Below are 26,749 nucleotides of genomic sequence, written 5' to 3'. Positions count from 1 at the left end.
CATGTTTTCATAACAGTGTGTGAGGAAAACATTGCCACAATATGTCCTATGATGATGGTTTCTTTTCATTCAGGGATGTTCAGCAAGAGAAACACCTGAGATTAAATGCCAAGTCCACAAATGAAGGACCATTTATTTCCAAAGGTGACTGCAGAGAGCACTTTCATACAATCAAAGATTTTTACAAAACAGAGAAAACACATTACAAAATACAGAAAGAAGAGAGCAAATTGGGTGGGAGGGTGGCATACAGCACCCAAGAACCAGACTGACAAGAATACCTAGGTCTAGCGGCATTAGAGACTGGTTCTGATGGGAGCCACTGGCTGGGGGCAGGGTTGGCCCAGGGTACAGCCATTCCAGCTTGGAAATAAGGACTGGGGACAGGCAAGAGGGACAGATGCATTGCTAGTGTCCCAGTAGGAATAATTACATATCAGCCCATCTTATTCCTTTAGCTACAATTCTATCAATGGAAATAAAGAAACCATTCACCTTTTAACACAACATTGACACACACACAGTAAGAAAGAGTTTCCAAAGTAAATCTCTGCTTCAAATGACTTTTGTGTTGTTGGTTTTTCACAGGATGATAGGGTGGGGCGGGCTGTTTGGTACCACGAGTAGCAAAGCACTGTAGAAAAGTATCACAGAAAATGGCAACAGCAAGTGACTGGGTTGTCCTGAGCACAAATCAGCTTACTTTATGTAGACAAGAAGAAGGCTGAGTCCTCCTACCAACTCCCACCTCAGTGAAGGCAAGGCAGTTGGGAGGAGGCCTCTTATCAGTCTGGAGCATTGCCAAGGCACCTACAGGCTCATGATGGACCAATGGCAATACCACTATCCTGTCCTACCATTTTCTCCAAGAATGTCCATGTAAGCAAAACTACGAAGGAATTCCTGTTCTGAACAGTATAGATGACACTGGGGCCAATGTCTAAAAACCCAGGGGAGTCTTTGTGGCAGAAAAAGCCATTTTGCCACCTTCTAGGAGCCTAGCCCAGGGAGCTGGCCAAGCCAGTTCTAATGCAGAGAGCCCTGCCACTACTGTGAAACATATGGGGTAGTGTAATCATAATCACAGGACACTGAATCACCAATAATCACGTATTTCCAAACCCTATTGAAGGCTATTTCAAAATAGATGGTGTAACAGCTAGGCTAAAGTGTTGTAGGGCACAGGGCACAAACAGCCCAGGAAGTCCATGAAACAGAGAGAGGGATATTGTGGTTTCAGAACTTCCGTAGTGCCTCATAGACTGACAAAGGAACATATCACCACGCCTCTGAAAGGAAGCTAGGTAAGGTCTTGGGTATTAAAAAAACAAATACTGGGGGTGGGGAGGACTTTAAGCAGATGTGATCATCTCTCTGACACTCCGAGTGAAACCATACATTGGTTAGCTCACGAGACTGTTCTCATTGGCTCAGAGAATTGACAACGGCTGCCTAAGGCTTATGAGAGCACTCCTTTCCATTCCTGTGGTTGTCTGAAAGGAAACTGGCCCCCTCTATGAATACTCTCTCACACACAGAGCCATCACACACTGGCAGCTGGCAGATAGCAGATGGAAATGGGGCCAGAGTGGTTTGAGAACAGCCTTGGTATTGGCAAGAAAGCCCTGAGGAGTTGGAAAGCCAGGGCCCACTGGTTTCCTAAGTGTGCAAACTGTGGTTCCCTCTCTCCCTTGTTCCTATATCAGAGCCAGTAGCAGACTGGTTGTTGAAAAAGTATGGGGGCCACCCCCAGGCAAGCTTTTATGGATCTGGCCAGGTTATCTCTTCTTACATGGTTTTGGCCCAAGGTAAGAGTGAACCTCAGAGCACTTCAGATACTTGCTGTTTCCCAACACACCCAAATCCAGGCCAAGACTCCCTGTGGAGCCTGGGGAAGGGGTCCACTTTCTGTTCCTTCGGCTTCCTTGTTTAGGATCCAGAATTTCCCCCTTCATCTCCCCTGCTCCCTTCACCTAACAAATGTATCTGACTCTGGTCTGGTCATCCCAGGAAACATGGCTTTCCTTTGTCTCTCTCCCTCTCTCTTATGTACTAGAAATTAGATGCCAGAATGGTGGGTACTGAGCTATAGCCAGGGCAGAGGCAAGATTATGGAGTCATGCTGTTAAGAGAAAGCCTATTGACTAGCCATCTGTGTTGAGCCACTGAGATGCGGAGGAAGAGAGGACCTACACCACTTCTGCAGAATTCTGGAACTGGTCCCTAGCTCAGATATGCATACTCTACCTGTAGCAACTCTATGTCTTGGTTAACATCAGGCCAAGACCCTACGGATCATCTTCCCAACCTCTCCTACAGAGGCCCGGGGTTTACTGAAGCCTTAGACAAAATTCTTCCCCAACTGGTCCTACCTGCTACAGCTTGATAGGAAGCCCATCAAATACAGCTACTTAAGAGGTAGCTCCTTTGGCAGGCAGTCCCAGGCTGAGAAGCACTAAGAAAATCTAGGCAGGGTCCTCAAAAAGTACAGAAAATCCAAGTGTCACAGCCTCAAGATGAGGCCAAGGCACATGATATTCTTTCTTCTGTCCTCTCCCCCATGCCCTTGGGTGAAATGCTTCAAAATGCCAACAGATTTTGGCTTCCAGAGCTTCCTCCGTAGGTATCCACTTACTCAGACATTTGTGCAGCTACTGCCTCCTATAGGCCCATTTCTACAATTGTAGCCACTGGTCACCAAAGTTCAATCTAGAGCCAATGTTGGCACTGCTCTGGGGCAACTGAAGGAACTTTCCATTCTTAGGCAGATCTGTTCCTAGTAGAAGTCAACAGAGTCAGCAACCTCCAAGCCACTGTCTCCCTTCTCGAAGTCCATGTATAACTGAGTGAAAAGTCCCTCCATCCAGAGTATGTGAACTTCTCTCCTCTACCTGTGGGGAATACAATCCCTTGACAGCTCCCTTTTAGCTAGATGTGGGCTTTGGTGGAGAATCATGTAGTAGGTATGGGGTGCCCACCCCTGGGTTGAATCTAGCTGTACTGAAGAAACCTGGCCCTAGGGAAACAACTGAGAAGCGAGCGTTATAGCCTCCCAAACCAGAGTATGAACATACTCTTTAAGACCCTGGAATGACCCTATAAAACTTTCCAGAATTGGGCCCTGATGAAAGAATCACCCCAACTCAGACATCCAAAACCATATAAACACAAAAAGCAAAGTAACTCAATGCCTCAATTCTAGCACATGCTTCCTTGAAGCTGCTTCTGAGACACAGAAGAAACATGTGACAAGGGCCACATGCCTATTATCACTGTGAGCATGGACCATGATTTGAATCACAGTTTTCTCAAGTTATCACTTGCCTTGATTAGTTTACTTTTGACACTTTCTTTTCATTGGGATATGTGTCAGCTCCCATCTTTCATGGGTAGTTGTTAGGGTACATTGTGTTACCTTCTTTGCTTTAGATTTGCTACTGAAATAGATCTCAAACCCCCTCAATGGGATCTCAAACTCAGGGTGCATGCCATTCTCACTTTCCCCTCTAGGCAATATTTTCGTGGAGTGAGGCTGAGGGGCTCCCTATTTTGAATCATGGGACAGTAGTGAGAAGAATCTGGCCAGTTCGATTTGGGCTATAAGCTGGGAAATCCCTTTGCTTGGGGATTGCTGCTGGTATATAAACAAGGCCTCAGTCCCCTTTGGATGAGAACTGTGCTGGAGATAATAAGGGGATCCCAGCAAGAGCCTGGAGGTCCCTGGCAGTGGAGAAATGAAACACCACCTGATCTTTTCACTGTGATGCTGGAAGATGCTTGTTGTTCCCTGTGTCCTCAACCAGCTGTTGTTAAAGCACCAACAAGCAGGGTGAGGGAGCCATGACTACTGTCTCCCTGTGTAAGGCCACTCAGAGTGGAGCAGGAAGACAGAGCCAAGGAGAAGGAAGGAGGGAAGACCTAGTCCCTAGCACCACACCTGGGCACAAGGAGACATCCTTTGGGGCGGGGGTAGGAGCTGGGGAAGGAAGAGTGATGGAAGAAAGGGAAAGAGAAGAAAAATAGAAATACACCAAACATCCTACTGCCCTCTCCCATGATTTCATAAAGGACTGAGTGTTCTCCAAGTCAAGTCAGGATTTGCTTCCTTATGGAGGGGGGAAAACCCACCCCCCCAAAAAAAAACCAAGCACCTTCAGTCTATTTTCTTTGCTGGAAGCCGGAGCAAATCCAGCAGATATTTACACAAGGGCCCAGCCATGTATGAGAACAGGATGACCAGCTTCCCGTGGGTCATGGTCATGAGAGTCTGGTGTCCCGAGGCCCAGATGCGATACCAGGGGCCGTAGAATGGGTCTGAGACGGCCGGACACAGCATGTTGTTCAAATTCACTTCGGTGACCTGCAGGGACAAGGGAGGGAGAGTGAGCATTCGCCATCCTTTGGCTTTCTCTGGCTTCTGCCAGTTCAGCCATCTCTACCTAGTGGAGGACGAGACAAGGCGGGATTGACCAATCTCCGCCTGTTCATAAAGGGATTTCTGTGCCCTCGGTTTGCTGAGTGGGCCTTTTGGTGTTGTTGGCTGGGTTGGCCAATGGAAAAGTCATTATGATTGGCTCCATCTTGCTTTCCGGTGGGGGTTGGAGGGGTTAGGGGGCAGGGACTCAGAGTCTTTCTCCAATCCTAAGCATCACTATGTACCTAGTCCCTGGAGAGATATTATGGGATAAAAAAGCAGTTAACACCATGGTCCCTGCCTCCACATCCTAGCAATCCATCAAGTGGGGGTGATTATTTACTGTTTCTGACCTCAAAGCGGATGGTGCCTACCAAAGCTTTTCATGCCATGAGGAGGTCTGAGGAGCACATGTGACAGACAGGATGGGGCTGAATTCTGAGTGGTTTTATGAGGTAGGTGGCACCTACATGGACTCATGAAAGATGAATGGAGTTGGGTGAGTAGAGCCTTCCCTAATGGAGGCATGGCTGGAGTATGGCATTTATGGTAACATGAGTCACTGATGCCTTTGTTATCAGTGGGGCCCAGCAAGAGGTAAGGGGGGGGAGTATGCAGGTTTAAGTCACACTGATCCCTTCCATAAGCATGGCAAGCATTGATGCTATTGGCAAGGAACTTGGACCACGTCTGGCCAACCAGAGCACAGCCGTTCACCAGGGTGAAGAAGACAAAGTGACCACTTCCGCAAAAGTGCTGGTAATAGCGGTTCCACACTTCCATCATGCAAGGTCACGCAAGGCTCCACATGGCAGATGCTGCATCAATGCCACCTGCATAGAACCAGACATGCCACTCTGATCCTGAACATGCCAAGACACCTGCCTTTCAGCACCCTTCAAGCCTGTTCGTGTTAAAGACAAATCCTTACCACCTCTCAGGGAGGTTGGCTGGGCTTGGAGACCATGTTACCATGATGCAGAAAGCACTTTTCCCTCAAAGGTGAGGTGACCTATCCAGAGCAGCGGCAGAGCCAGGATATGAACTTGAGTCCCCTGACTCCATGCTCAGTCCTGATCTCTTCCTGGTCACTTTGCCACTGCATACACCTTCAAAATATCAGCGTTTTGGGGCTTCAGATAGTTCAAACATTCTCCATGCTCCAGGCAGTTCAAAACCCCACAGAATGTCATTCTTGTTCCCCAACATCACATTTTCACTGGCCACACTGCTCAGGGCAGTGCCTGCTAAGGGATCTAGGAGAAGGTTTCGAATGGACCGAAGGTCAGAGGCTTCTCCATGAAGTATACAGCAAACCACTGCCTTCTTGCAGCTCAGTATTTCCAGTCCAACTGGTCATGATTGAAAGGCATTCTTGCCTCTCCAGGGATGGAAGAACAGCCATTATTGAAGTATTCAGAAACTCTTTGGAGAGGCCAAAGCTGCGAATCATAAATCAGCATCCCAGACACAACAATCTGACATCCTGGCTTTCACATCATGTATTTTCAAAACAAAATGATACACTAGCGCCAATTGGGATTATCAAGATTTATGGAGAACTGCAAACAGAGGGGAGAGAAGGGGGTATAACCAAACTTACCAGGCCAAGGATCTGTAGGAAACTGAAGTGGTAAAAGAACATGAGGCCAGTTGAGAGAAGAGCCCACCGGAAGCTGCTGAGGGGCTCTGGGGTATAAGCACCTGGAGGAAGAGCAGAGATGGTGAGATGGGAGGAAGTCACTCGCTTCTCCTTTGCCCATATGGGGGCAAGTGTTGAAGTCATAGCTGCAATGTGTTCATAGCTCCTTTCAACCCATCAGTGAGTGATACTATGAATGCCTCACTGGGTACTTGTGGCTGCCTAATCTATGCTCTGCTAGTCCATGCTGGGCCATTACAAAAAGAAGATTTTTTTAATTATAAAAGGAATACATATTTATTAAAGATATTTTAGAATGTTACAAAATAGAAAGAGGAGCCAGGCACCTGTGGCTCACACCTGTAATCCTAGCTACTCAGGAGGCTGAGATCTGAGAATCACAGTTTGAAATCACCCTGGGTAGTAAAGTCCATGAGACTCTTAACTCCAATTAACTGTGGGAAAACTGGAAGTAGAGCTGTGGCTGAAAGGGATAAAGCAATAGCTTTGACCTGAAGAGCTTAGGGACAACAACCAAACCCAGGGTAGGGTGGTAGACTTGAGCTGAAGAGCTCAGGGAGATCGCCCAGGCCCAGAGTTCATGTCCCATGACAGACAAAAGAAAAAAAATAGAAAGAGGAGAGGAAAAGCATAAAAATATTTACTAAATGGAATACAAGTCCTGCTCACACACGAGTGTGTCTTCATGCTCAGTGTGTCATGCTTGGGATTTACCTTCTTTTCTTTAAACTGATTCTTGGGATCACATTGAATGTAAAATCCTGTAGTCTTCACCCATACACTTCTTTTGTGTGTAGGTCATGGGATTTGAACTTGGCCTGGGTGCTGTCCCTGAGCTCTTCAGCTCAAGGCTACCACCCTTCTCCTGGGCCTGGGTGTTGTCCCTGTGCTCATCAGCTCAAAGCTACTGCGCTACCCTTGAGCCAATCCCCACTTCCCATTTTCTAGAGGTTAATTGGAGATAAGAGTTCAGGTCCTTTTGTGCCCAGGCTGGCTTTGAATCTTGATCCTCAGATCTCAGCCTCCTGAGTAACTAGGATTACAGGCATGAACTTCGGCACCTGGCATCACACACTTTTAATGCAGTGAAATTTATGATATGTGATACAGTAACTTGGAATGTGAACTTTATTATTATTATTTGATGGTCCTGCGCTTGAACTCAGGACCTGGCCATTGTCCTTCAACTTTTTCTTTGCTTAAGCCTGGTGCTCTACCACTTGAGCCACAGCTATACTTTCAGCTTTTTCTTGCCTGAGCTGACTTTGAACCATGATCTTCGGATCTGACTGTGGAAAAGTTTTTAAATTCCCCAAATCCCAGTTTCCCTACCTATTAAATGGTGATAATACTACCCCAAGGGCCTGGTCCAAGGAGCATGTTCAATGATTGTTAGATGTTTTCTTTATGTTCATTATGTCTCGAGGAAAATATCATTTCTCATCCACTGAATATCTCTTTCCCTGGAAACACTGAGACTTCTGTATCTTCTCCATCACTGCTAGGAACCACCATTCTGGAGGTCTTGGTATACTCCCAGCTTACAGAGTAGGGGTAAGCTTTCAAGTGTATCACTCTATACATAAACTTTATGTGGCTATCTGAGAAAGTTAGAAACCTGGAACTACCTCATCCCAAGAAAGCACAAGTGACATCTTATCCTAGAGTAGTGTTTTCCTTTCACCTATGTATCATATACTGATGTAAGCCTCCTGTAATTTAGACTCACAGCAATGATTACAATACAGCAGAGTTGGGTGTTGACTGAAGTCTATGCCACATGTTATAAGAAGACAAAATTCAGCCTGTGGGGGGTGGCATGTAGCAAGAGATGGCAAGAAGACATGCTGCCCGAGGAAATAGTGCACTGGAGTCCTGAAGAACAAATGGGACTTCAGGAAGGGCTTAAGCCTTCCAAAGCTGCAGCCTGTATAGAGGCCTACATGAATTGAGGCCATCCTGAAAAGAACCGGGTCCACAGAAGAGAGCCCAAGGAATAGTTTCCAGGGTTTCTCTGTCCCAGGCTGGGGACCATAGAAACCATGCTGAGAGCTGAGCACTATGGCTCATGCTTGCAATCTTAGCTATTCAGGAGGCTGAGATCTGAAGATCATGGTTCAAAGCCATCCCAGGCACTAAAAAGTCTGTGAGACTCTTTATCTCCAATGAATCACCAGAAAACTAGAGGGGGCTCGCTCAAGGAGTAGGGTGGTAGCCTTGAGCTGAAGAGGTCAGGGACAACACCCACGCCAAGAGTTTAAGTCCCACAACTGACAAAAAATAAAAATCATGTTGAGGGCCTTGGGCTTCATGCCAAACAGCAGGGTTATGAGCTCACCAGTAGGTGATAGGAAGTAGGGGCATGACCAGAATAGAAGAGACATGAGTGAATATGAAGACTGGCAAACCAGAAAACCTAGGAACTTTCTATGAGGCAGCTACCACTCAGCTCCATCAATCAGTGCCTGCAAAACTGCAGGACAAGTGGTGCCTGGTTATATTGTTGTGTTTTTTTTTTTGGTTTGTGTTTTTTTTCCCCCCAAGACAAACCAGAAATATGAACCTTTATGTGGAATTTCCTTTTTTTAAATGTCAGCAACTAATTCCAAATGTTTTAAGAATCTTCAGTAGACCAAACAAAATATATCTTCTTGGATGGGTTTCAGCCCTTGGGTGGCCAGCTTTCAGCAGAGGAGTGTTGGACTTACACATGAGCTTGTATAAAATCACGACTCAAATTTTTAGGAGCAAGAGAGAGTAGAGGGCACTGTGGCAAAGCTATGGGAATCTAGAGAGAGCAAAATGGTTTCTGAGGACAGAAGCAGAGAAAAATGTAAGGAGAAAATTATCAGTGTGGTCCAAGACTGGATGTTGACAGTAAGGGAGAGAGATCACAGCTTGGCCCTCATTGGGTTAGTGATGCCATTTATTGCAATGGAGAAGGGACAATGGCAGATTGCAGCTAGGAGTGGGGAAATGGTGAGGTCCACTTTAGACATGTTGAATTGAGGTGTGTGTAGAATATCCACATGAAAATATCCTTACGGTGGTGGGATGTCCTGTACAATACAGGGTGTGATGAATAAAGACTATTAAAGAGTATAAGGACTGGAATCAAGCAGGAAGAGGTTTTCAAATCCTGGCTCTTTCACTGACTAACCACAGGACCTTGAGCAAAGCTCTTTCTTTATAATCAGTTTTACTCATCTACAAAATGGAATAGCACTACCTATTTCACAGGATTATTGATCAGATGAAAGACTAGGTGACAGTGACATGGGATTTGGCAAATGCTGCTAATGGGTCATGGTGTATCTGGGGTTGAAAGGCTCCTGGTTGTTTTTATGAGTCGCAAGCTCAGTAAAGAGGATAAAGTGAACATTTACGTGTAGATGGTAGAAGCCTACAGTGGTAAACCAAGTCATGGGAACACTTGTACTCTCTGAGATGGGAAGAAGGCCAAGTATGTAATGGCAAGAAACATCATGTAAGGGTGGAGGTAGATGGGAAGAAAGGAAGGAGATGGGGTGACTAAAGTCAGTGGCGTCTTCTGTGCAGGAAGCTCACCTTGCTTTAGGAACAAGAGATAGGCTCATGGAACATGTGAGTCAAAAGGGCCTCTGAGGACATAGATCTCTTCATTTTATAGAGTGAGAAACAGAGGGTGGGGGACAGCCAATCATGACAGCAGAGTCCCAAGTAAACAGGCTCTCATGTGCTCAAAGGCCCTGCTGCCACTTGTCTAGACCTCCAAGTTGGACTGTCTTCTTTTCTTGTCTGCTTACTCTCCAGCCTGAGAGTGCTTTCTTCCCAGCATCCAGCACAGAGCTTCCTTTGTGACAATGCATTGTGGGATTCACCAAGAGTGTGAGCACTTGCCTGTTTGCTAAGTGAATATTGTCACCCTGGCTGCCAGGGATGCACAGAAGAAGGAAGGGACATGAAAAACTGACAGGTGCTCAGATTACTACTTCAGGCACAACCCATTACTACAGCTACAAACCACTCTTCCATGGATTCCCTTCCTCCCCTTAGCTCCTGGTCAGCTTTCTCCTCTGGCAGCTGGGCAGTACTGCAGGCCTTATGAGCCAGGAGCGGGCATTAGGAAGGGAGTTGAGAGTGGATGGCTGCGGGGTGGTAGCTCAGCAGACCTTCCTGGGGAAGGCTTCAAGTGTGGGACAGATGCTCTCACCATGCATTATCTCAGCATCACTGTGGCCCCTGACCCTGCTATGTTTCGTGCTATGGAGGAAGAACACTCAGAAACAAACAGAGGACATGTTATTCAGCACTCCCAGTACCCCTTGCCCAAAGCCCCATATTTGCCCCATTCCTTCCATGTTGCATCATCTGCCTAACATCACACCGAGAGGTCAGGGAAGGAGGGGTAGCTCTGAAACTCCTCCACACCTCAGCAACAAGTACAAGGTAAACACGCAAAAACAATACTTGCACTGGCAAATAAATGGCACAGGCTTGTGGAGAATCACAAAAGTCTCATTTCTTTTGGCTCAATACTACAACTTGGAAGACTGTGATCATATCCCTTAAAAATAATATACTGTCTATATTTGCATAAACAAGCTTATATCTATACTGTTTATAGTACTGAAGATCCGGAAACCTATTGAAGAGATAAGTAAACTATGGGACCTCAAGATTGTGCAACAGCGCATTGCCATTTAAATAATGACCAAATTATGTAGGTGTGAAACAAATCAGTCCTGGTTAGCAACAGGGAGTGTAAGGCAATACATTGAGCAATACAAACATTAAAAACAAATAAAGGCCATAGTTAGTGGCTCACACCTGTAGTCCTAGCTACTCAGGAGGCTGAGATCCGGAGGATCTATGTTGAAGGCCAGCCCATATAGAAATGGTTGCAACGCTCCATGTCCAATTAACTAGCAAAAAGCTGGTTTGTAGGTACAGTTCAAGTGGTAGAGTAAGAATACAAGACATTGAGTTCAAGCCCCAAAACTGATTTAAAAAGAAAAAAATACAACTCAGTAGCCTAAAATAAAAAGCCCTGATGGGTCAGAGAGCCTTGGGTTTGGGTTCTGCCTCTGCCACTACCTACAGGAAGATACTTGAGCAAATATTACTTCCTCTCTAAGTGCATTTTCCTCCTCTCCGTGAACTCAAAGTAGCATTCATATTTCCAAGGTGAAGAAAAATCAAAAAGTAGAGGTGGCAGCTGGATGCAATGGCTTATACATAGAATCCCAAGTACTCAAGTGGTTAAGACTGAGAGGACTGCAATTCCAAACTCAGCCAGACAAAGAATTAGCAAGACCCTGTTTCAAACAAGCCTAGCTTTTTGGTAGTGGTCCCTATTTATAATTGTAGCCCTGTCAGAGATACTATAAGAGTGTCATAATCTTGGATTGGATTCTAGGAAAAAAAATGAGAAACTCTTATTTTGGGGGAAAAAAGCAAAAAGGGCTGTTGGCTGGCATGGCTCAAGTGGTAGAATGCCTGCTCAGTAAGCATGGGATCCCAATTCCAAACTCCAGTACTAACAAAAACAACAAATATATATAAAGGCTGTCATAGAGGTAGCAGTTGTTATTTTTACCAATGACCACAATCATCTGAAATCTTATAAAGATGGAACGTGGAAGGGAATCTGGGGAAGAGTTGGCCTTGTCTATGAACAGAGTCTATGGCTTCCACTACACTATCACCACTGTTGGTTCTTTTTTACTACTAGCAAGATATTCAATTTCATTGAAAAATAAAGAAATACAGAGAAGCAGCAGCCTTGAGCACAGATAACCAGTCAACATGATATATGCAAATTGTATGCAAACTTTCTCATATCATTCTCTTTTCTGGATACCTGGATGCGGCCCTTGAGATAATCCTAGTGAAAAATCAGTTTCCTTCTAAAGGAAAATAGATACTTAAGGACTTTCAGAAATATTAAACATAAAACTTTTTGTTCTACTTTAAGAGCATATTTTATCTCAGAAGAATAGGAAAAAAGTTACCTAGAAAGGTAGCAGTGTGTATGTGAGGGTGGACTGGGTCGGGGGTGATAGTCACTTTCTCTAAACTCCATTTCTGCCAGAAGGAAGTTTATGGATTGCTAGGAACCAAGATGATTATACCAATCCAGGGCTGGGAGTTTGGTCTATCAGTAGAGTGCTTGCCTAGTATGCATGAAGACCTAGGTTTGATTCCTTGGTATTACATACACAGAAAAGGCCAGAAATGGTGCTGTGGCTCAAGTGGTAGAACTCTAACCTTGAGAAAGCACAAGGACAGTGCTCAGGCCCTGAGTACATGCCCCAGGATTACAAAAAAATAAAAATAAATAAAATATAATTTTTAAAAAGGGATTGATAGTTAAGTGTTCCATTATTGACACCAGCCAATAAATTAGTGTAGCCAGTAGCTACATGTGGCAATTTATATTTAAAGGAACTATAATGAAATAAAGTAAATATTTGGTTCCTCCCTCATATTAGCAACATTTCCTATCCTCAGCAACTATGTGTGCCTAGTGGCTACCATATTTTACATTATACTTTGATCATGGCCATCAGCCTGGAACATTCCAAGGGGAACATACTTCTCTAGAAGTGTTTAGCAAAGTCAGGACAGACACTTGCACAGGTTTTAGCAACACACTGATCAGTAGTGTTTTTAGCTATATCAACCTCAAGAAAGTAGCAATGCAACCTAATCGTTTACAAAGTTGCCAGAAACACAGGGTAAAAGAAAGACAGACTTCAAAAAATGGTGCTGGCAGAACTGGCTATACACGTTCAGAAAACTGAAGTTAGATCTTTATATATCACCCTACAGCAGAATCAACTCCAAATGGATCAAAGGCCTCAACGTAAGGCCAGATACCCTCAACATATTACAGGAAGAGATAGGAGAAACACTAGGACTCTTTGGCACAGGTGGAAACTTCCTAAGTAAAGATCCAGAAAGAAACACAACAAATCAAAGAAGGGTTGGATAAATGGTACCGCATTAAACTGAAGAGTTTCTGAGTGGCAAAGGACACAGGACACAGCTAAGTGGGATAAACAGAAATCCACAGATTTGGAGATGATCTTCACTAGCTACACATCAGACAAGGGCCTCATATCTAAAATATACACAGAGCTCAAAATATTAAACCCCACAAAACCAAATTTTCCAAGAAACAACAACCCCATCAATAAATGGGCTAAAGAGAGTCTCTCTCTCTCTCTCTCTCTCTCTCTCTCTCTCTCTCTCTCTCTCTCTCTCTCTCTCTCTCTCTCTCTCTCTCTCTCTCTCTCTCCCTCTCCTCTCCTCTCCTCTCCTCTCCTCTCCTCTCCATCTCTGCCTCCCTCCTTTCTTTCCCTCCCATCTGTCTTCCCTTTTCATCCCTATCTCTTAGTGATACTGGAATTTGTTTAACTATTTTTGTCTTCTTTTTTGGTACTGGAGATCGAACCCAGTACATTGCACATACTAGGTAAGCGCTTTGCCACTAAACTACTGGAGTTTGATCTCAGGGACTCGTAGTTCCTAAATAGGTATTATACCACTTGGGCCATGACCCAGCCTTTCTTGCTTTAGCTATATTTCAAGTATCCCATTTTTGTTGCTAAGGGCTGTCCTGGATCATGATTCTCCTACTTATGCCTTCTGCATAAGTGGGACATATATCTGCACTGTCAAGCCTTTTTTTTTAATTAAGAACTGTCCTTGATTACTTTTTTCCCCCTCTGGCTGGCCTTAAACAACAACCCTCTTCCATAGTAGCTGGAATTACAGACATGGTCCATTACATCTAGTCCTTTTCTTTAAAACAAACAAACAAAAAAAATCATTGCTATTTCTCAACCATAGGTGCTCCCTTCTTGTCCGAACTACTTCATGCACAGTTTCAATCCTTCCTCTTCACAGTCATGTATAGTTGTGGCTCATGGCTCTCCTTCCTTGAAAACATTGGTATCTATGTAGCCTGTCCTATTTCTTTTTAAAACTATTTTTATTACCAGGCTCTACTGGTTCATACATATAATGCTAGCTACTCAGAGGCTGAGATCTGAGGATCACAGTTCAAAACCAACCTGGACAGAAAGGTACCAGTGAGACTCTTATTTGTAATCTTTTTAAAACAGGAAGTGTCACTGTGACTCAAATGGTAGAGCACAAAGAGGCTCAGGGACAGTTCCCAGGTCCTAGAATCGATAAAATGTTTGTAGTATTTTTATTTTCTCTAAATTGTTGTACAAAGGAGTTACCATACAATGAAGCAGTTTATGAATACAGGCATCTCAGTCAAGGTTATCCCTTTCAACATTCTCATCTGTCCCTCTTACCCCACCCTTTTCCCATGTCCTTGAATGGTCCTTTCTGGATCTTGAGCTGTTCCTTGATCCTTTCTATAGATCCTGTCTCCTCGCTACTCATTTTTGTCGCTATGCCTGATACTATATTACCAACAGCTGTGGCCCTTTCCTAATCGGGAATCAAGTATTCCTCTTAAGCCATCACTACCCCCTCTTTTCCTTCCCCATTCCGGTAACTGTGGCCCCCATACTTCTTCCTCACTGGGATCTGTAAAGCCATTGGTTCTACTTATTTTCATTTTTTGCTGTCTTATTCCCACCATAAATCCTATGGCTCAGAAGACTCCTTTGTCTCCACTGTTCCCCATCATCTGCAACCCCCCCTCAACCCTGGTTAAATCTTAGTCTCCATTTTCCCCTAGCCTGTCCTTACCCAGCTAAACATGGCTAGAGATAAACAATAGCTCTGACTGTTCTCCCCTCAAATTCATGAGCACAAACCTCAAGTGCACCATTCATGTTGCCAGGCAATCATACTCTGCTTCCCTGCGTCCATTCACTCTCTCCCTCTCCTAGGCCATGATTTAATATCATCTCTCTCCTCTCAAACCTTTAATATTTCTATTTCAGCTACACTCAAATGATGACCTTGCTTTGGCTTCCTGCTGTACTGGAAAAAATAAAATTCAAAAAACTAATAAATCAGACGAAAACTTCTCCCATGCTCATGATCATATTTAACTACCTATCTTCTTCAGTAGGTGCCCAATTTACTCTGCTGCTTCACTGTGGCCATGGATGAATTGCTCAGGGTCTCAGGCAAGGTCAGTAGCTCCTGTTTCCACATGTTATCCCCCAGGTTCCCTGCTCAAGCAGGCCACTGCAGTCATGGTTTCTCTTTCTCTTAGATCACCAATTTTCTCTTGTCAGTTACATTATTTCCATTAGCATATAAACTAAATGTACTGCAAATGTCACATTTGAAAACAAACACGTGACCTTATTTCTGACTCATGCTGTGACTCCATTGTTCTGCTTCCATTTACAGCACCACTCCTTGAATGAATTGTCTATATGGGTACAGGTCCAAATGGTGGCGACCAGCCCATGTGTCCATTCAATGCTTTTCTATGCATCTAGTTTCAAATGTGCAGTGAATGTAAAACCCACTCAGTTTTCCAAGGCAATCTAGTAAAATATCCTAGTAAAGATTTCATGTGGATTATATTAGACTGATCAGAAGTGGCTCTGTGGCTCAAGGGTGACAGCCTTGAGTTTCATGAAGAGCTCAGGGACAGAGCCCAGGCACAGAGTTCAAGTCTCATGACTGACCCAACAGCAACAACAACAACAACAAAAAACACCGCTATATTAGACTGATCATAATTTCACCCACATGGACTGAGTAAGGTATGCTACTACAACTGTTTGCCTTCCCTACTTTAGTGTGGCTCTGCAATATTTAAAATGACACATGTGACTGATGTGGCTTTACTGGACCATACACGAGTCTTATTCTGTCTGCGCACAATTTCTCTCTTTCTGTATTTCTCTTAAGCAACATCTCCCCCAAACAGCTCTCATCAAGGCCTCACATGACATTTTCAAAGACCAGTACCAAGGACTTACCCTATGAACATTTTCATCCTTGAAACATTGTCGCTTGACAGTCTGGGATACTGCTCTCTTTGTTCCCTTGCCACCTCCCCCATCTGCTCCTTCTCAGTCTCCTTTCTGGTTCATTTCCATAATTCTGACCTCTAAACAGTGTAGGGAAAATCAGGCTACAAAATTCAGGGCTTTATTCTATCTACTTTGATTTTTATAGTTGACTTCCCTTCAGTCTCATGGCTTTAGTATGATTGACATGTCAGTGGCTCCAAAATTTACAACTCAGCCTGGACCTCAGTTCTGAAATTCAGGCTCATATTCCTCATAGTCTACACATAATATTTACTGTCACTGAATAAGTGAACAAAATGTCTAATCTTCGCTTCTGTGGTAGATCATGATTGTAGAAGCTCCCATTGACTAACTCAGGCCTTCCCAGGTTGATTTGGCCATATGACCCAAAAAAGTAACTTGCTTTGGTCAATGCAACATCATCTAAAGCAATTCAAACCAGTCAACCAGGCCAAGGCATAGGGATAGTGTGTGGCAAGGACCACCTTCTTTCTGTATCCTCCTTACACTGGGGGAGGGGGACTAGCTATCTGGTATTACTCCAATAAGGGCATTATATTCTATTGCTAGATTGAAATTCCCCTGACCTCATCTTAATCAAGTAGCATCACGCACTGGGTGATAGGGCTTCAACATAGAAATATTGGATAGACACAAACATTCAATGTATAGAAAAGAATGATTTAGTCAGAAAACAGGGAACCAATGTCACACTGTTAAGGCTGTATGCTATAGGGATGGCCATATGCAACAATAGATCACTTGAAATAGCACCCTCTACTCACTGCACAAAAAGCAATCAACAGTCACAAAAGCCCTTCATCATTCTTCTCTCAATAAATGGCTACCCATGTAATGCCTAACAGTGCCTCTATGACCAACAACCTAGACCAAGCCAACTGTATCCACCTCCTGGATTTTTAGAGAAAGAACTTGCATGTCTCCCTATTTCTATCTTGCCCCTATAGAGTAATGTCAGCATTGCAACCAAGAGAATCGTAAAAACTTAAAGCACAGCTCACACTTCAATCTTCTGCTCAAAATGTTCGTTTCCTCCCATCACTCTAACAAGAAAATGAAAAATCCCTATATGGCTCTACAAATCCTCATACAATTTGCTTCACCCCTCTATCACCTTACTGATTTCCTGTCCTAATACTTTCATTTTTATGTGCTTCTGGTCATATTGGCTCACTTGTAGTTCCTGGAACAGTCTAGGCCTAGGGCCATTACAGTTATTTCCTCTTTTTGGCATATCCTTCCCCCTGAGAGCAAGTGGCAAGCCTTTGCTCATATTCCACATTTGGAGTAAAAACTTCCCTATAAATGAAGTGAGCTCATTCAAAATTGCAGCCTTCTCTATCCAGTTGGCAACTCGGCCCCTTACTCTGCTTTTTCCCTTCCTCTTGGGCACTGATTGACTGACTTAGAACACTACTTTATCATTTCTTTGCTCTCACTCTCCTCCCATGTGACTTTAAGTTCTTTGAGAACCTGGGTAGTGGTTTTACTCTTGGCTTTTTATCCCTGGCAACTCTACCACTGTCTGACACAAAGCAGGGACTTGGTAAACACTCACTGAGAGAGTGATGTGAAGAGGCCAGCATGCTTGGGAGCTTCATACCATTCCAAATTGCTGATTTCCCATGTGGGAGAGAGGGCAGGGAGAGTGTTCTGGCCAGTCCCAGAAGAATTCTAGTTATTCCATTAGCTATCTTGGGACATCTCAATTTGCCTTGGGATCCTGTTAAAATGCAGGTTTGCACTGGGTGATGGTGGTTACTCCTGTAATCCTAGCTACTCTGGAGGATGAGATCTAAGGATTGTGGTTTGAACCCAGCGAGGATATGAAAGCCTGAGATTCTTATCTCCAATTAACCACCAACATGCCAGAAGTGGAACAGTGACACAAGTGGTTAGAGCACTAGGTTTGAGCAAACCAGCTTAAGCACAGAGCCCAGGCCCTGAGATCAAGCTCAAGTACCAGAAAAAAAAATTAAAAACAGGGGCTTGGATGCAGGAGGTCTGGACAAAGCTCAGGCCTGTGCATCTCTCTCCCCCCATCCCACTAACTCTCAGAGCATACAGTGAACAGCACAGAGCAGAGTTCACTATTTGGCTGCATACTGAAAGACAACAGGCAGGAGAGCAGTGATGAAATGCAGATAATGAGTGGATGGTGATGGTATTCAAAAGAATGGAAAATACTGGAGAAAGTTCAGGTTTGGAGACAGGAGAAAAAAATGCCCAGTTTAGTTCCTGATCTTTGGTACTATGTAAATGAGACATCTCCATTTCTACCCTTTCTTATGGTTTCCATAGGAATTGTCCCCCACAATAGCTTGATGCCAGCTAATGGATCCATTCACTGAAAGGTGATCGGAACATGAAGGGTCTGACATAATCAATGATTACTCTACAAATGGACTCACAATCTGATGACCTGATGGGGGGAGGGAATGAGTTGGAAAACGTAGGTCACTAGGAATGGGCCCTGGAAAGTTATGTCTTGTCCCCAGCCCCTTCTTCTATCAGTCTCACTGCTTCATGGCTGCCAGGAGGTGAGCAGTTTTGTTCTACCCTGTCCCTTTGGCATGTACTCTGCCTCACCAGGGACCAGAAACAATGGAGCCAACTTAACTTTGGAGTGAAACCTCTGAAACCAGGAGGAAAAAATAAAGATTGCCTTCTCTTCAGTTTTCTTGCATATTTGTCACAACAGCAAAACTTGACTAGCACCACTATAGTTGTCAAGAAGATATCTCTGTATGGCACAACCCCAAGTTGTTCTCAGTTATTTGGCTATCTGTTCCTGGTTACTGAGTGCATGTTCATGTTAACTTTCCCTTCATCCAGGCATTGGGACAAACAACTGAAAGGCTTTCTTCTGCCTACCAGAAAAAGGAGGTTGGATGTGTGCAAGGGAGGTCCATCTACTCAACCTCCTGTCCTGAGGGGCTGGAGAGTCCACCTAGCCCAGGTTTAAACTCTTAGTTAGGGAACTAGCCACTCAGCCTCTGAATAAGACATCTTAAAGGCATACCTTCAGTCCATGAGAATCACACAGCTAGCCTTCTACCAATGACACAGAAGTAAGAGTCGGCATAACAATAACAAAAAAAATCCAACAGGTGGGCCTGCCATAACAAAAGCACTGAGGTTCAAAGACCCAATTGCAAGTTTCTGTGGTTCCTAAACTGCTAGCTGACTTCTGTATAACTCAAATCCATTCTAATAGGGAAAGCCCTGGTCTTTTCCTATTATGCAGCCGCACTGTGAGAATAGAAAAACTAACAGAGCATGAAGACACCCTGGAGAGCAGGACTACTTAAATGTAAGACACCACTGTACCACAAGCATGTGATATACTTAGTATTAAGAGAGTCCCTGGTGAGCTTTAAGCAAGGGGAAGCCAACCCCTAGATCATTTGAGGCAATGAGGCTTAAATTTCAGTCTGTATCAGAATTCCTGAGGATGGAATCTCTTAGACTTCAACATGCAGCAGAAGCTGCTGGGGAGCTTGTTAAACAGCTCAAGACAACCTCACTCCGGAGTGTCTGATTGAGTCAGCCTGGAGAGGAAGCTGCAAATTCACTATCTGAGAATCTGCATGAAGAACAAGTTACCCAGGTAAGCTGAGGCTGCTGGTCCAGGGAACACACTTTTGAGAATCACTGAGTGCCTTTGGAAAAGGATGGAGAATACAGATTCCTGGGCCCTGCCCTTTCCTATTGGGATCCTGAAGGTGAATGTGGGTTCTGGAATCTCTGAGCCACAAGCACACCTGATCCTGATACTGGAGTTTCCTGATAACACAGGAGGCATAGTAAGTTGCAGGAAAGTATTGATGAGCCCCAGTGACTTCTTCCTTTGCATGCAATTTAAGACCTTCAGAAATTCACCTACCCATTCTCTTATATATGGCTTAGCCCTTGGTCAGTTTGGTTTTTTTCTTTGCTTTGTTTTGATTTTTTTCCCCTCAGTCTTGTGGCTTGAACTTAGGGCTTGGGCACTGTCACTGAGCTAGCTACCACTCTGAGCCACAGCTACAAAACCACAAGGTTTTGTGGTGATTAATTGGAGATAACTCTATGGCCTTTCCTGCCCAGACTGTCTTTGAACTGTGATCCTCAGATCTCATACCCCTGAGTAGCTAGAATTACATGTGTGAGCCACCAGTGCCCAGACCTTTGCCAAGTTTTTTTTAAAGGTCTCTAGCTCATCTATCACCCATTCACCTCTCAGGAGCCTTTTGGCTTTACTTGAGTTCCTTCATCTTTCCCCTGTTCTCACCTGACTAGAACAAGGAAAGCCATGTGGGAGGAGAAATTTCTCAGCTCCCTAACACTAGCTAAACAGAAGTGAGAATGGGATCTCCTGGGTGGTGAAGTAAGATGGCAAACCAAACCTGGATGCTGACTGAGGTCATGATGACCTCAGGGGTCAGTTCTGAAGCAGTCACTAGCCAGAGTGCTTTGGCTTTAACTGCTTCTGGAAATGAACAGCACAGAGGGGTTCTGTCCCAATTCTCCTGGAGACAATCTGAAAGCCCACTCAAGAGAAAAGTGGTCTGCCCATATCAAACCACAGTGGGGTTCTCAAACCTCAGTTTCCTGAAATGACCCCCAAGGACAGTTGAATTGCTTGTATTTCAAAGCAACCTTCCATGGTGTTTATGCTAGAGGGCGGATCACCAAATATGAAGCCAGGGTGCCCTCTAGTGGAAATGAGAGGGATATCCAGCAACTTCCAGTCCCAAGAGAGGCTGGATGGACTGTTAGAATAAAGGCCTCTCATTGTATGCCCATATGTCTCAAACACATGAAGTGAAAAGCAAGGGAATGCTAAAGACACACATTTAAAGCAGTCATGAAAACGTCTAGAACTTTTTGTAACAATGTTTCTTTAGAAGCGTGTTTCGTGAGATCTGCCCCCAAATCCTGCCTCTACTGATTTCAGAGCACTATTGATGGGACAGGAAGCTGCCTGTGGTTGCTAGTGATGACAAAGTGACAGATATGGCTAAAAGAGCTACTGCCACAGCCTGCATTCATGCGTTACTTTTCTGTTGGGGGTAACTAAAAATAAGAAGGTGGTTTCCCCCTGCCTGAGTAAAAACAACCACAACCAACCAAGCAGCATTATGAGAACAGAGTGCTCAAGTTAGGTCACCACTCCATAGGTGCTGTCTCTTTCCATCCTGCTAAAACCTGAAAAACCAGGGTTAGCATCAAGAAACCCTTCTAGGCCTTTCCCCTATGCTGACCTTCTCACCTCCACTCCCTCACAGGACCTGCTTTACCACCCTAGGAAATCATAGAGCTCTGAACAGAGGTTGCATTGTTTCATCCTTCACTGTGAGCTTTCCGGGCTGAGAAGACTAGAAGAAACCTCTAGCGATCCATTATTGCTTCTACATTTTGACATTTCCCCCTTTCTCCTTTCAAGATTGGCTTCTCCATTTTATTGGGGTTAATGTTGCTATCCTCCACATCCCTATCAAATTCATCTAAGACTATGTCACTCCAATTACAGCTTTTCTTTCCACACCGTGCCTGCCTTTTCCCCACCAGCATAATGGAGAAATTTCCTTGCATATGTGAGCTCCCCTGAACTTCCTCCACTTCATGGGTCAACTCGACCTCACAATGCACAAGGGGCCATCAGTCATCACTCTAAGAAGCCCCACCTCGGCTGCAATCATCTGACCACAGCTTTCACATCCTCATTCCAACTGTGGGCATGCTCCTCGGCCTCCTTATGGACTTTCATACCCCACACAATCTCTTTGTTCCTCTTCTTTTCCTCAGCCTTCTGTCTTTCTATACCAGCTAGGTCTGAATTCTAGCACAAGGCATTCAATTCCTTGATAGGGAGAAGAGACTTTCCTCCTTCTCCCCACACTTGTACCTACTCAATAGCTCAAGTGGCTTGCTGAAGACAGGAACCTAGAAAACTGCTGAAATCCCATTTTATTTGATTAGTAGGAAGGGTCTTACTATCTTGGCAAGCAAAAGCTATATGAAAAAACTCCTTACACAGCTCTGCCATGTGTCAGGAAGTGTATATCATCTCACTGAATGCTCATTGCACACTTAGGTGGAGGTGCTGCTTATTCTTATTTTACAGATGAAGAAAATGAAACACAGAGAAGCTAAGGGACTTAGCCAAAGTCACACAGCTAGTAAGGAATAAAAGTGAACTTGTGAGCAGTGAGTGGAGCTTTATAAACTGCAGTGGCACTTTTATTATGTATGCTAGTATCCCCTGGGTCTTTGGGCAGTCAAGCCTATTATTTTTCTCTCTTGTTATTCAGCAACTTGGACAGGATGGGCAACAGCTGTAGCCTGCTTTACCACAAACCACCTTAGCTTCTCAGAGTACAGAAAAATAGGCTCATTTAGATGTCCACTCCAAAGCTGCAACTTGTATCCCTTAGACCTCTCAGCTGAGAGTCAAAAACCTCTATTCCATTCCACCTCATAATTCCTTGGACAACCTACTCTTAGTTAAAGACTAGAAAGCGGGCCAGGAACATGGCCTAGTAGTAGAGTGCTTGCCCAGCATGTGTGAAGACCCGGATTTGTTTCCTCAGTACCACATACATAGAAAAAGCTGGAAGTTGTGCTATGGCTCAAGTGGTAGAATGCTAGCCTTGAGCACAGAGAGTGCCCAGGCCCGGAATTCAAGCCCCAGGACTGGCAAAAAGATCCTTGAAACCAAGAAAGTGGGGGCACAATTACAAAACACTGTCACAAACTTCAAACATCCCTCAATTTGTAGATATTCAAACATCATAGTTTATATTTAACAAAACACTAACAGTGAATGGCATCTCCAAACCACATTCTCTGTTCCTCTACTCAGGCTTCTCTACTAAGATTTGCATGCATTCCTATTTATATTGGCCTACTACACTAGTTACCATCTTTGAAGACAGTAACCATGTAACTATTTCCTTTTTCCCTTCCTTTCCCTGTCCTTCCCTCTCTTTATGTCTCCCTCGACTTTCTCTTCCTTTCCTTTCTTTTCCTTTCCTCTCTCATTCCTTTCCTTCTTTCCACTTGCTCTTTACCCCTCTAGCCTCAGTCTCAAAAGTTAAAGTTATTGGGCCGGGAGTTTGGCCTAGTGGTAGAGTGATTGCCTAGCATGCACAAAGACCCAGGTTCGATTCCTCAGTACCACATACATAGAAAAAAGCCGGAAGTGGTGCTGAGGCTCAAGTGGTAGAGCTCTAGCCTTGAGAAAGCCCAAGGACAGTGCCTAGTCTCTGAGCTCAATTCCCGTGACTGGCAAAGAAAAAAGTTAGGGTTACAGGCATGCACCATCACTCCCAGCTCAAAATATAGAATATTTCCATCATCATAGAGAATTCTACTGGACAACAAAGAATCTAGATTTCATGCCTCCTATTTCCACAGTACTTTTTCCTTTTGTCATCCTGTCTTCTTGATCTCTCACAAACCCTTCATTCACAACATTTCTCATCACTTTGTGATATACACATTTGCTTTCTCTCTAGCTCCTGTCTTAATTTCAGAATGTGCCTGACCCTGGGACAAAAAGGAAAGAGAAGAAGAAATAAGGAACAGGGGAGGTAAGGAGAAACCCCTAACCTTGAGACATCATCCTTAGCACCTGTCACATATTTTTGTCCCTACTTCTCCAAATGTCTGGTTTAAGTGTTTTCCTCAAATCCCATGTGGTTTGGTCATGACTTCTTGGGTGAAAAGTTCTGTTGCTTTCATTTACAAGACACTGGGTCTTTTTTTCTGTAATCTCATTTTCTTCTGCTGCTTATCCTTAGCAGGTTGTTTTATCCAAGTCCTCCCACTTACTCCAAAACATTCACTGGGGATATATCCATCCACAAGGGATTTGTCAATGAAACTTAAGTTGGTTTCTAGATCAAGACCCCATAAACAGCTCCACAATATTCTATTCTGCTGTCTTGTAGACATTTTAACCTGTATAAGTAAGAAATACCCCAAACTCAAAGTAAAACAATTTCCCTAATACTGGTAAACAAAAAAAAAGTTGGCTGAGACCATGATCTAGGCCTTTACAACCTCCAGAACTGCAAATAATACATGGATTGTTGAAAAGTTATCTAATTTATTCATTTTTGTTATCATAGTTTAGAATAGATGAAGAAACTTCCTCAAACAGGCTCCTTTTTTGACCCTTCCTTCTGCTCAATAACTATTTCACCCTGTCATCCAGGCACACAGGCTTCACTGTCTCCCTCATCCCTACACACCACCTTGTTCTAATCATAATTATTAATTTAACCAACATTTGTTATCATTAATTCATTTAATTAAAATAAAATATAAGCATCCCATTTTAATTATCTTTGCTCCTGACAAGATTATAAAGATGCAACTACTGCCACCTAGTGGGCACACCAACAATGTATTTTGATAGTTGCTACACTTCAGGCACAAGTACAAGGAAAAAGACACATGAAGGAGAGCTGATTCCGGCTGCCCAGGAGAGCTGAAGGTTTCCAGAGAGAAGGTAGCACCTGTGGGCTAACTATTCAAGGAGATACAGAATCAGCCTGATTCCAGGGAGAGTAGTTAGTGTGGCCCTGGAGAGGGCAAGCTACACAGTGTGCAAGAATTTGTTCATTCAGAAAGTAAAAAAAAAAAAAAAAAAAAAAAAAAACAGGTCAGAGAAATACACAAAAGTCACTTTGTAAGTGGTCTTGAATTGCATAAAAAGGAGCGTGGTCTTCCTCCTGGATAGGATTTTTAAGGAGCAGAGAAAAATCTAGTCAGATTTCCTTTCCTTCTTTTCTTTCTTCCCTTTCTTCCTTCCTTTCTCCCCCTTTCTTCCTCTATATTTCTTTGCTTTTGTTTTAGAAAGTGGTTCTGCAGACCTACATGACAGGGAGATGACTGAGACAAGTGCAGGACAGAGCAAGTAGGGTGTAAAGGAAGGGCTGAATCTGTTAGTGATTTTTGAGAGCATGACTTGTCAGAGTCAGTACAGTACAGAATCTCAAATGCTGCTTAGGCTGATAATTGTGGTTTTAGATGCAGAGGGAAGAACCAAGATAAGAAATGGGAAGAAAGGAAAAGAACAAGATGGAAGAGGTAGGCACATTACTTTGAAACAGATGTAGGGCTTCTCCCACCTGCATTGCCTCTACCCATGCACTACACCATGTTCTATGTATCCGACAAAGAAAAGGAACCCAAGGAGAAAGTTCCAGAGGAGATCTAAAAAACAGACCAGGAGGGGCCAGGAGTTTGGCCTAGTGGTAGAGTGCTTGCCTAGCATGCATGAAGACCTGGGTTCGAAAAAAGCCAGAAGTGGTGCTGAGGCTCAAGTGGTAGAGTTCTAGCCTTGAGAAAATCCAAGGACAGTGCTCAGGCCCTGAGCTCAAGCCCAGGACTGGCCAAAAAAAAAAGACCAGGAGTATCCTAAAGCCCAAAGGAAAAAGGGATATCTGAATGAAAGGAAGCCAGTCTATAAAACCAACTGACAAGTATGCACTCAGCATGTACATGTTTTAGAATTGAGCAACGGTGTAATCCAAACATTGGCTGAGTAGTGTAGTCAGAAGACACTTGTCATTAATGAGAGGCAATAGGACAGTGGTTAGTAGTAACAATAGAACCAGATGCTAGTGGCTCGTGCCTATAATTCTATCTACTCAGGAGGCTGAGATCTGAAGGGTCATGGTTTAAAGCCAGCCAGGGCAGAGAACTCTCCTAGTCTGCATCTCCCATTAACCAGCAAAAAAGAAAGCTGGGGTAAATGTGTGGATCAGAGTTAGAACACCAGCATTGAGTTAAAGCTCTAGTACCAGCCAAAAATAATGATAGTAGTAATAACAATAAGGAAACCAGAATATAAGTACTAGGCTTTAGTCTATAATGTAATTTACACATTGGCCTCTTGAATGTTCAGTATGCCTTCACTTTTACAAGCGATACCACAGATACACAGGTTGGGCACTCAAATAAATGCAATGACTAGCTGGAAGTTGGTAGAACCAAGTGTGAACTAACAGTGTGAATCCAGCAATTCTATGTGCATGATGGCAAAGCTAAACTGCCTCATTTCAAATGCCAGGATCAGTTCCTGAGCAAATGCCCCTGACCTTTGGGGTAGTTTCAAGTAGAGAGACCCACTCTCAACATAAAATCTTTACATATATAAAATAACATGTACAGTGTTGCAAATGAAAAACAATTGTCAAAATACAACTACCAAAAAATTTTTAAAAATCTGTTTTCAAATAGGGAGGCAACGCTGAAGGCAAAAGCAGTTTGGAGAGCTCTACATGGTAATAATTTAAGAAGAAATTACCTGTGATTTCCATTAACAACAATGTGCCAAGTGCTGTCAGTATTTGTAGCAAAGGGACTCCTGTATTTCAACTGGAGTAGATTAATTATGCAGATGAACATGTGATTTCTGTTTACTCATTAAAGTCAAGGACCCCAGTCACTGTACTCTCATCAGTCTAGTGAACATACAGGCATTGAACAAGATGGAGATATACATGTAAAATAGTTACCCCGTATTTAGGGCATTGTAACAAGAACAGTAACAGCTGAACTCCATACATGCAATAAGTGATGTGTGAATCCTTTTTTTTTTTTTTTGCCAGTCCTGGGCTTGAGCTCAGGGCCTGAGCACTGTCCTTGGACTTTCTCAAGGCTAGAGCTCTACCACTTGAGCCTCAGCAC

The 26,749-nt window shown here is 43.8% G+C and overlaps 1 protein-coding gene across 3 annotated transcripts in view; it reads right to left on the bottom strand.

The window, feature by feature from the left end:
• Positions 1 to 101: 101 nt before the first annotated feature.
• The window catches only part of Tmem164 (transmembrane protein 164), a 162,183-nt gene continuing 135,535 nt past the window's right edge, over positions 102 to 26,749 (bottom strand). For all 3 annotated transcript variants that reach the window (XM_090325662.1, XM_090325661.1, XM_090325660.1), the window contains 2 exons: positions 6,018 to 6,118; positions 102 to 4,360 (listed from right to left, as the gene is read on the bottom strand). In XM_090325662.1, the coding sequence (XP_090181788.1) occupies positions 4,154 to 4,360; positions 6,018 to 6,118 (308 nt within the window). In that variant the 3' untranslated portion in view covers positions 102 to 4,153. The remainder of the gene's footprint in view (positions 4,361 to 6,017; positions 6,119 to 26,749) is intronic.

This window comes from Megascapheus bottae, chromosome X, assembly GCF_031878675.1.
Source record: "Megascapheus bottae isolate mThoBot1 chromosome X, mThoBot2.hap1, whole genome shotgun sequence".
Lineage (NCBI taxonomy): Eukaryota > Metazoa > Chordata > Mammalia > Rodentia > Geomyidae > Megascapheus > Megascapheus bottae.
This window is presented reverse-complemented; position numbering and strand designations above follow the sequence as displayed.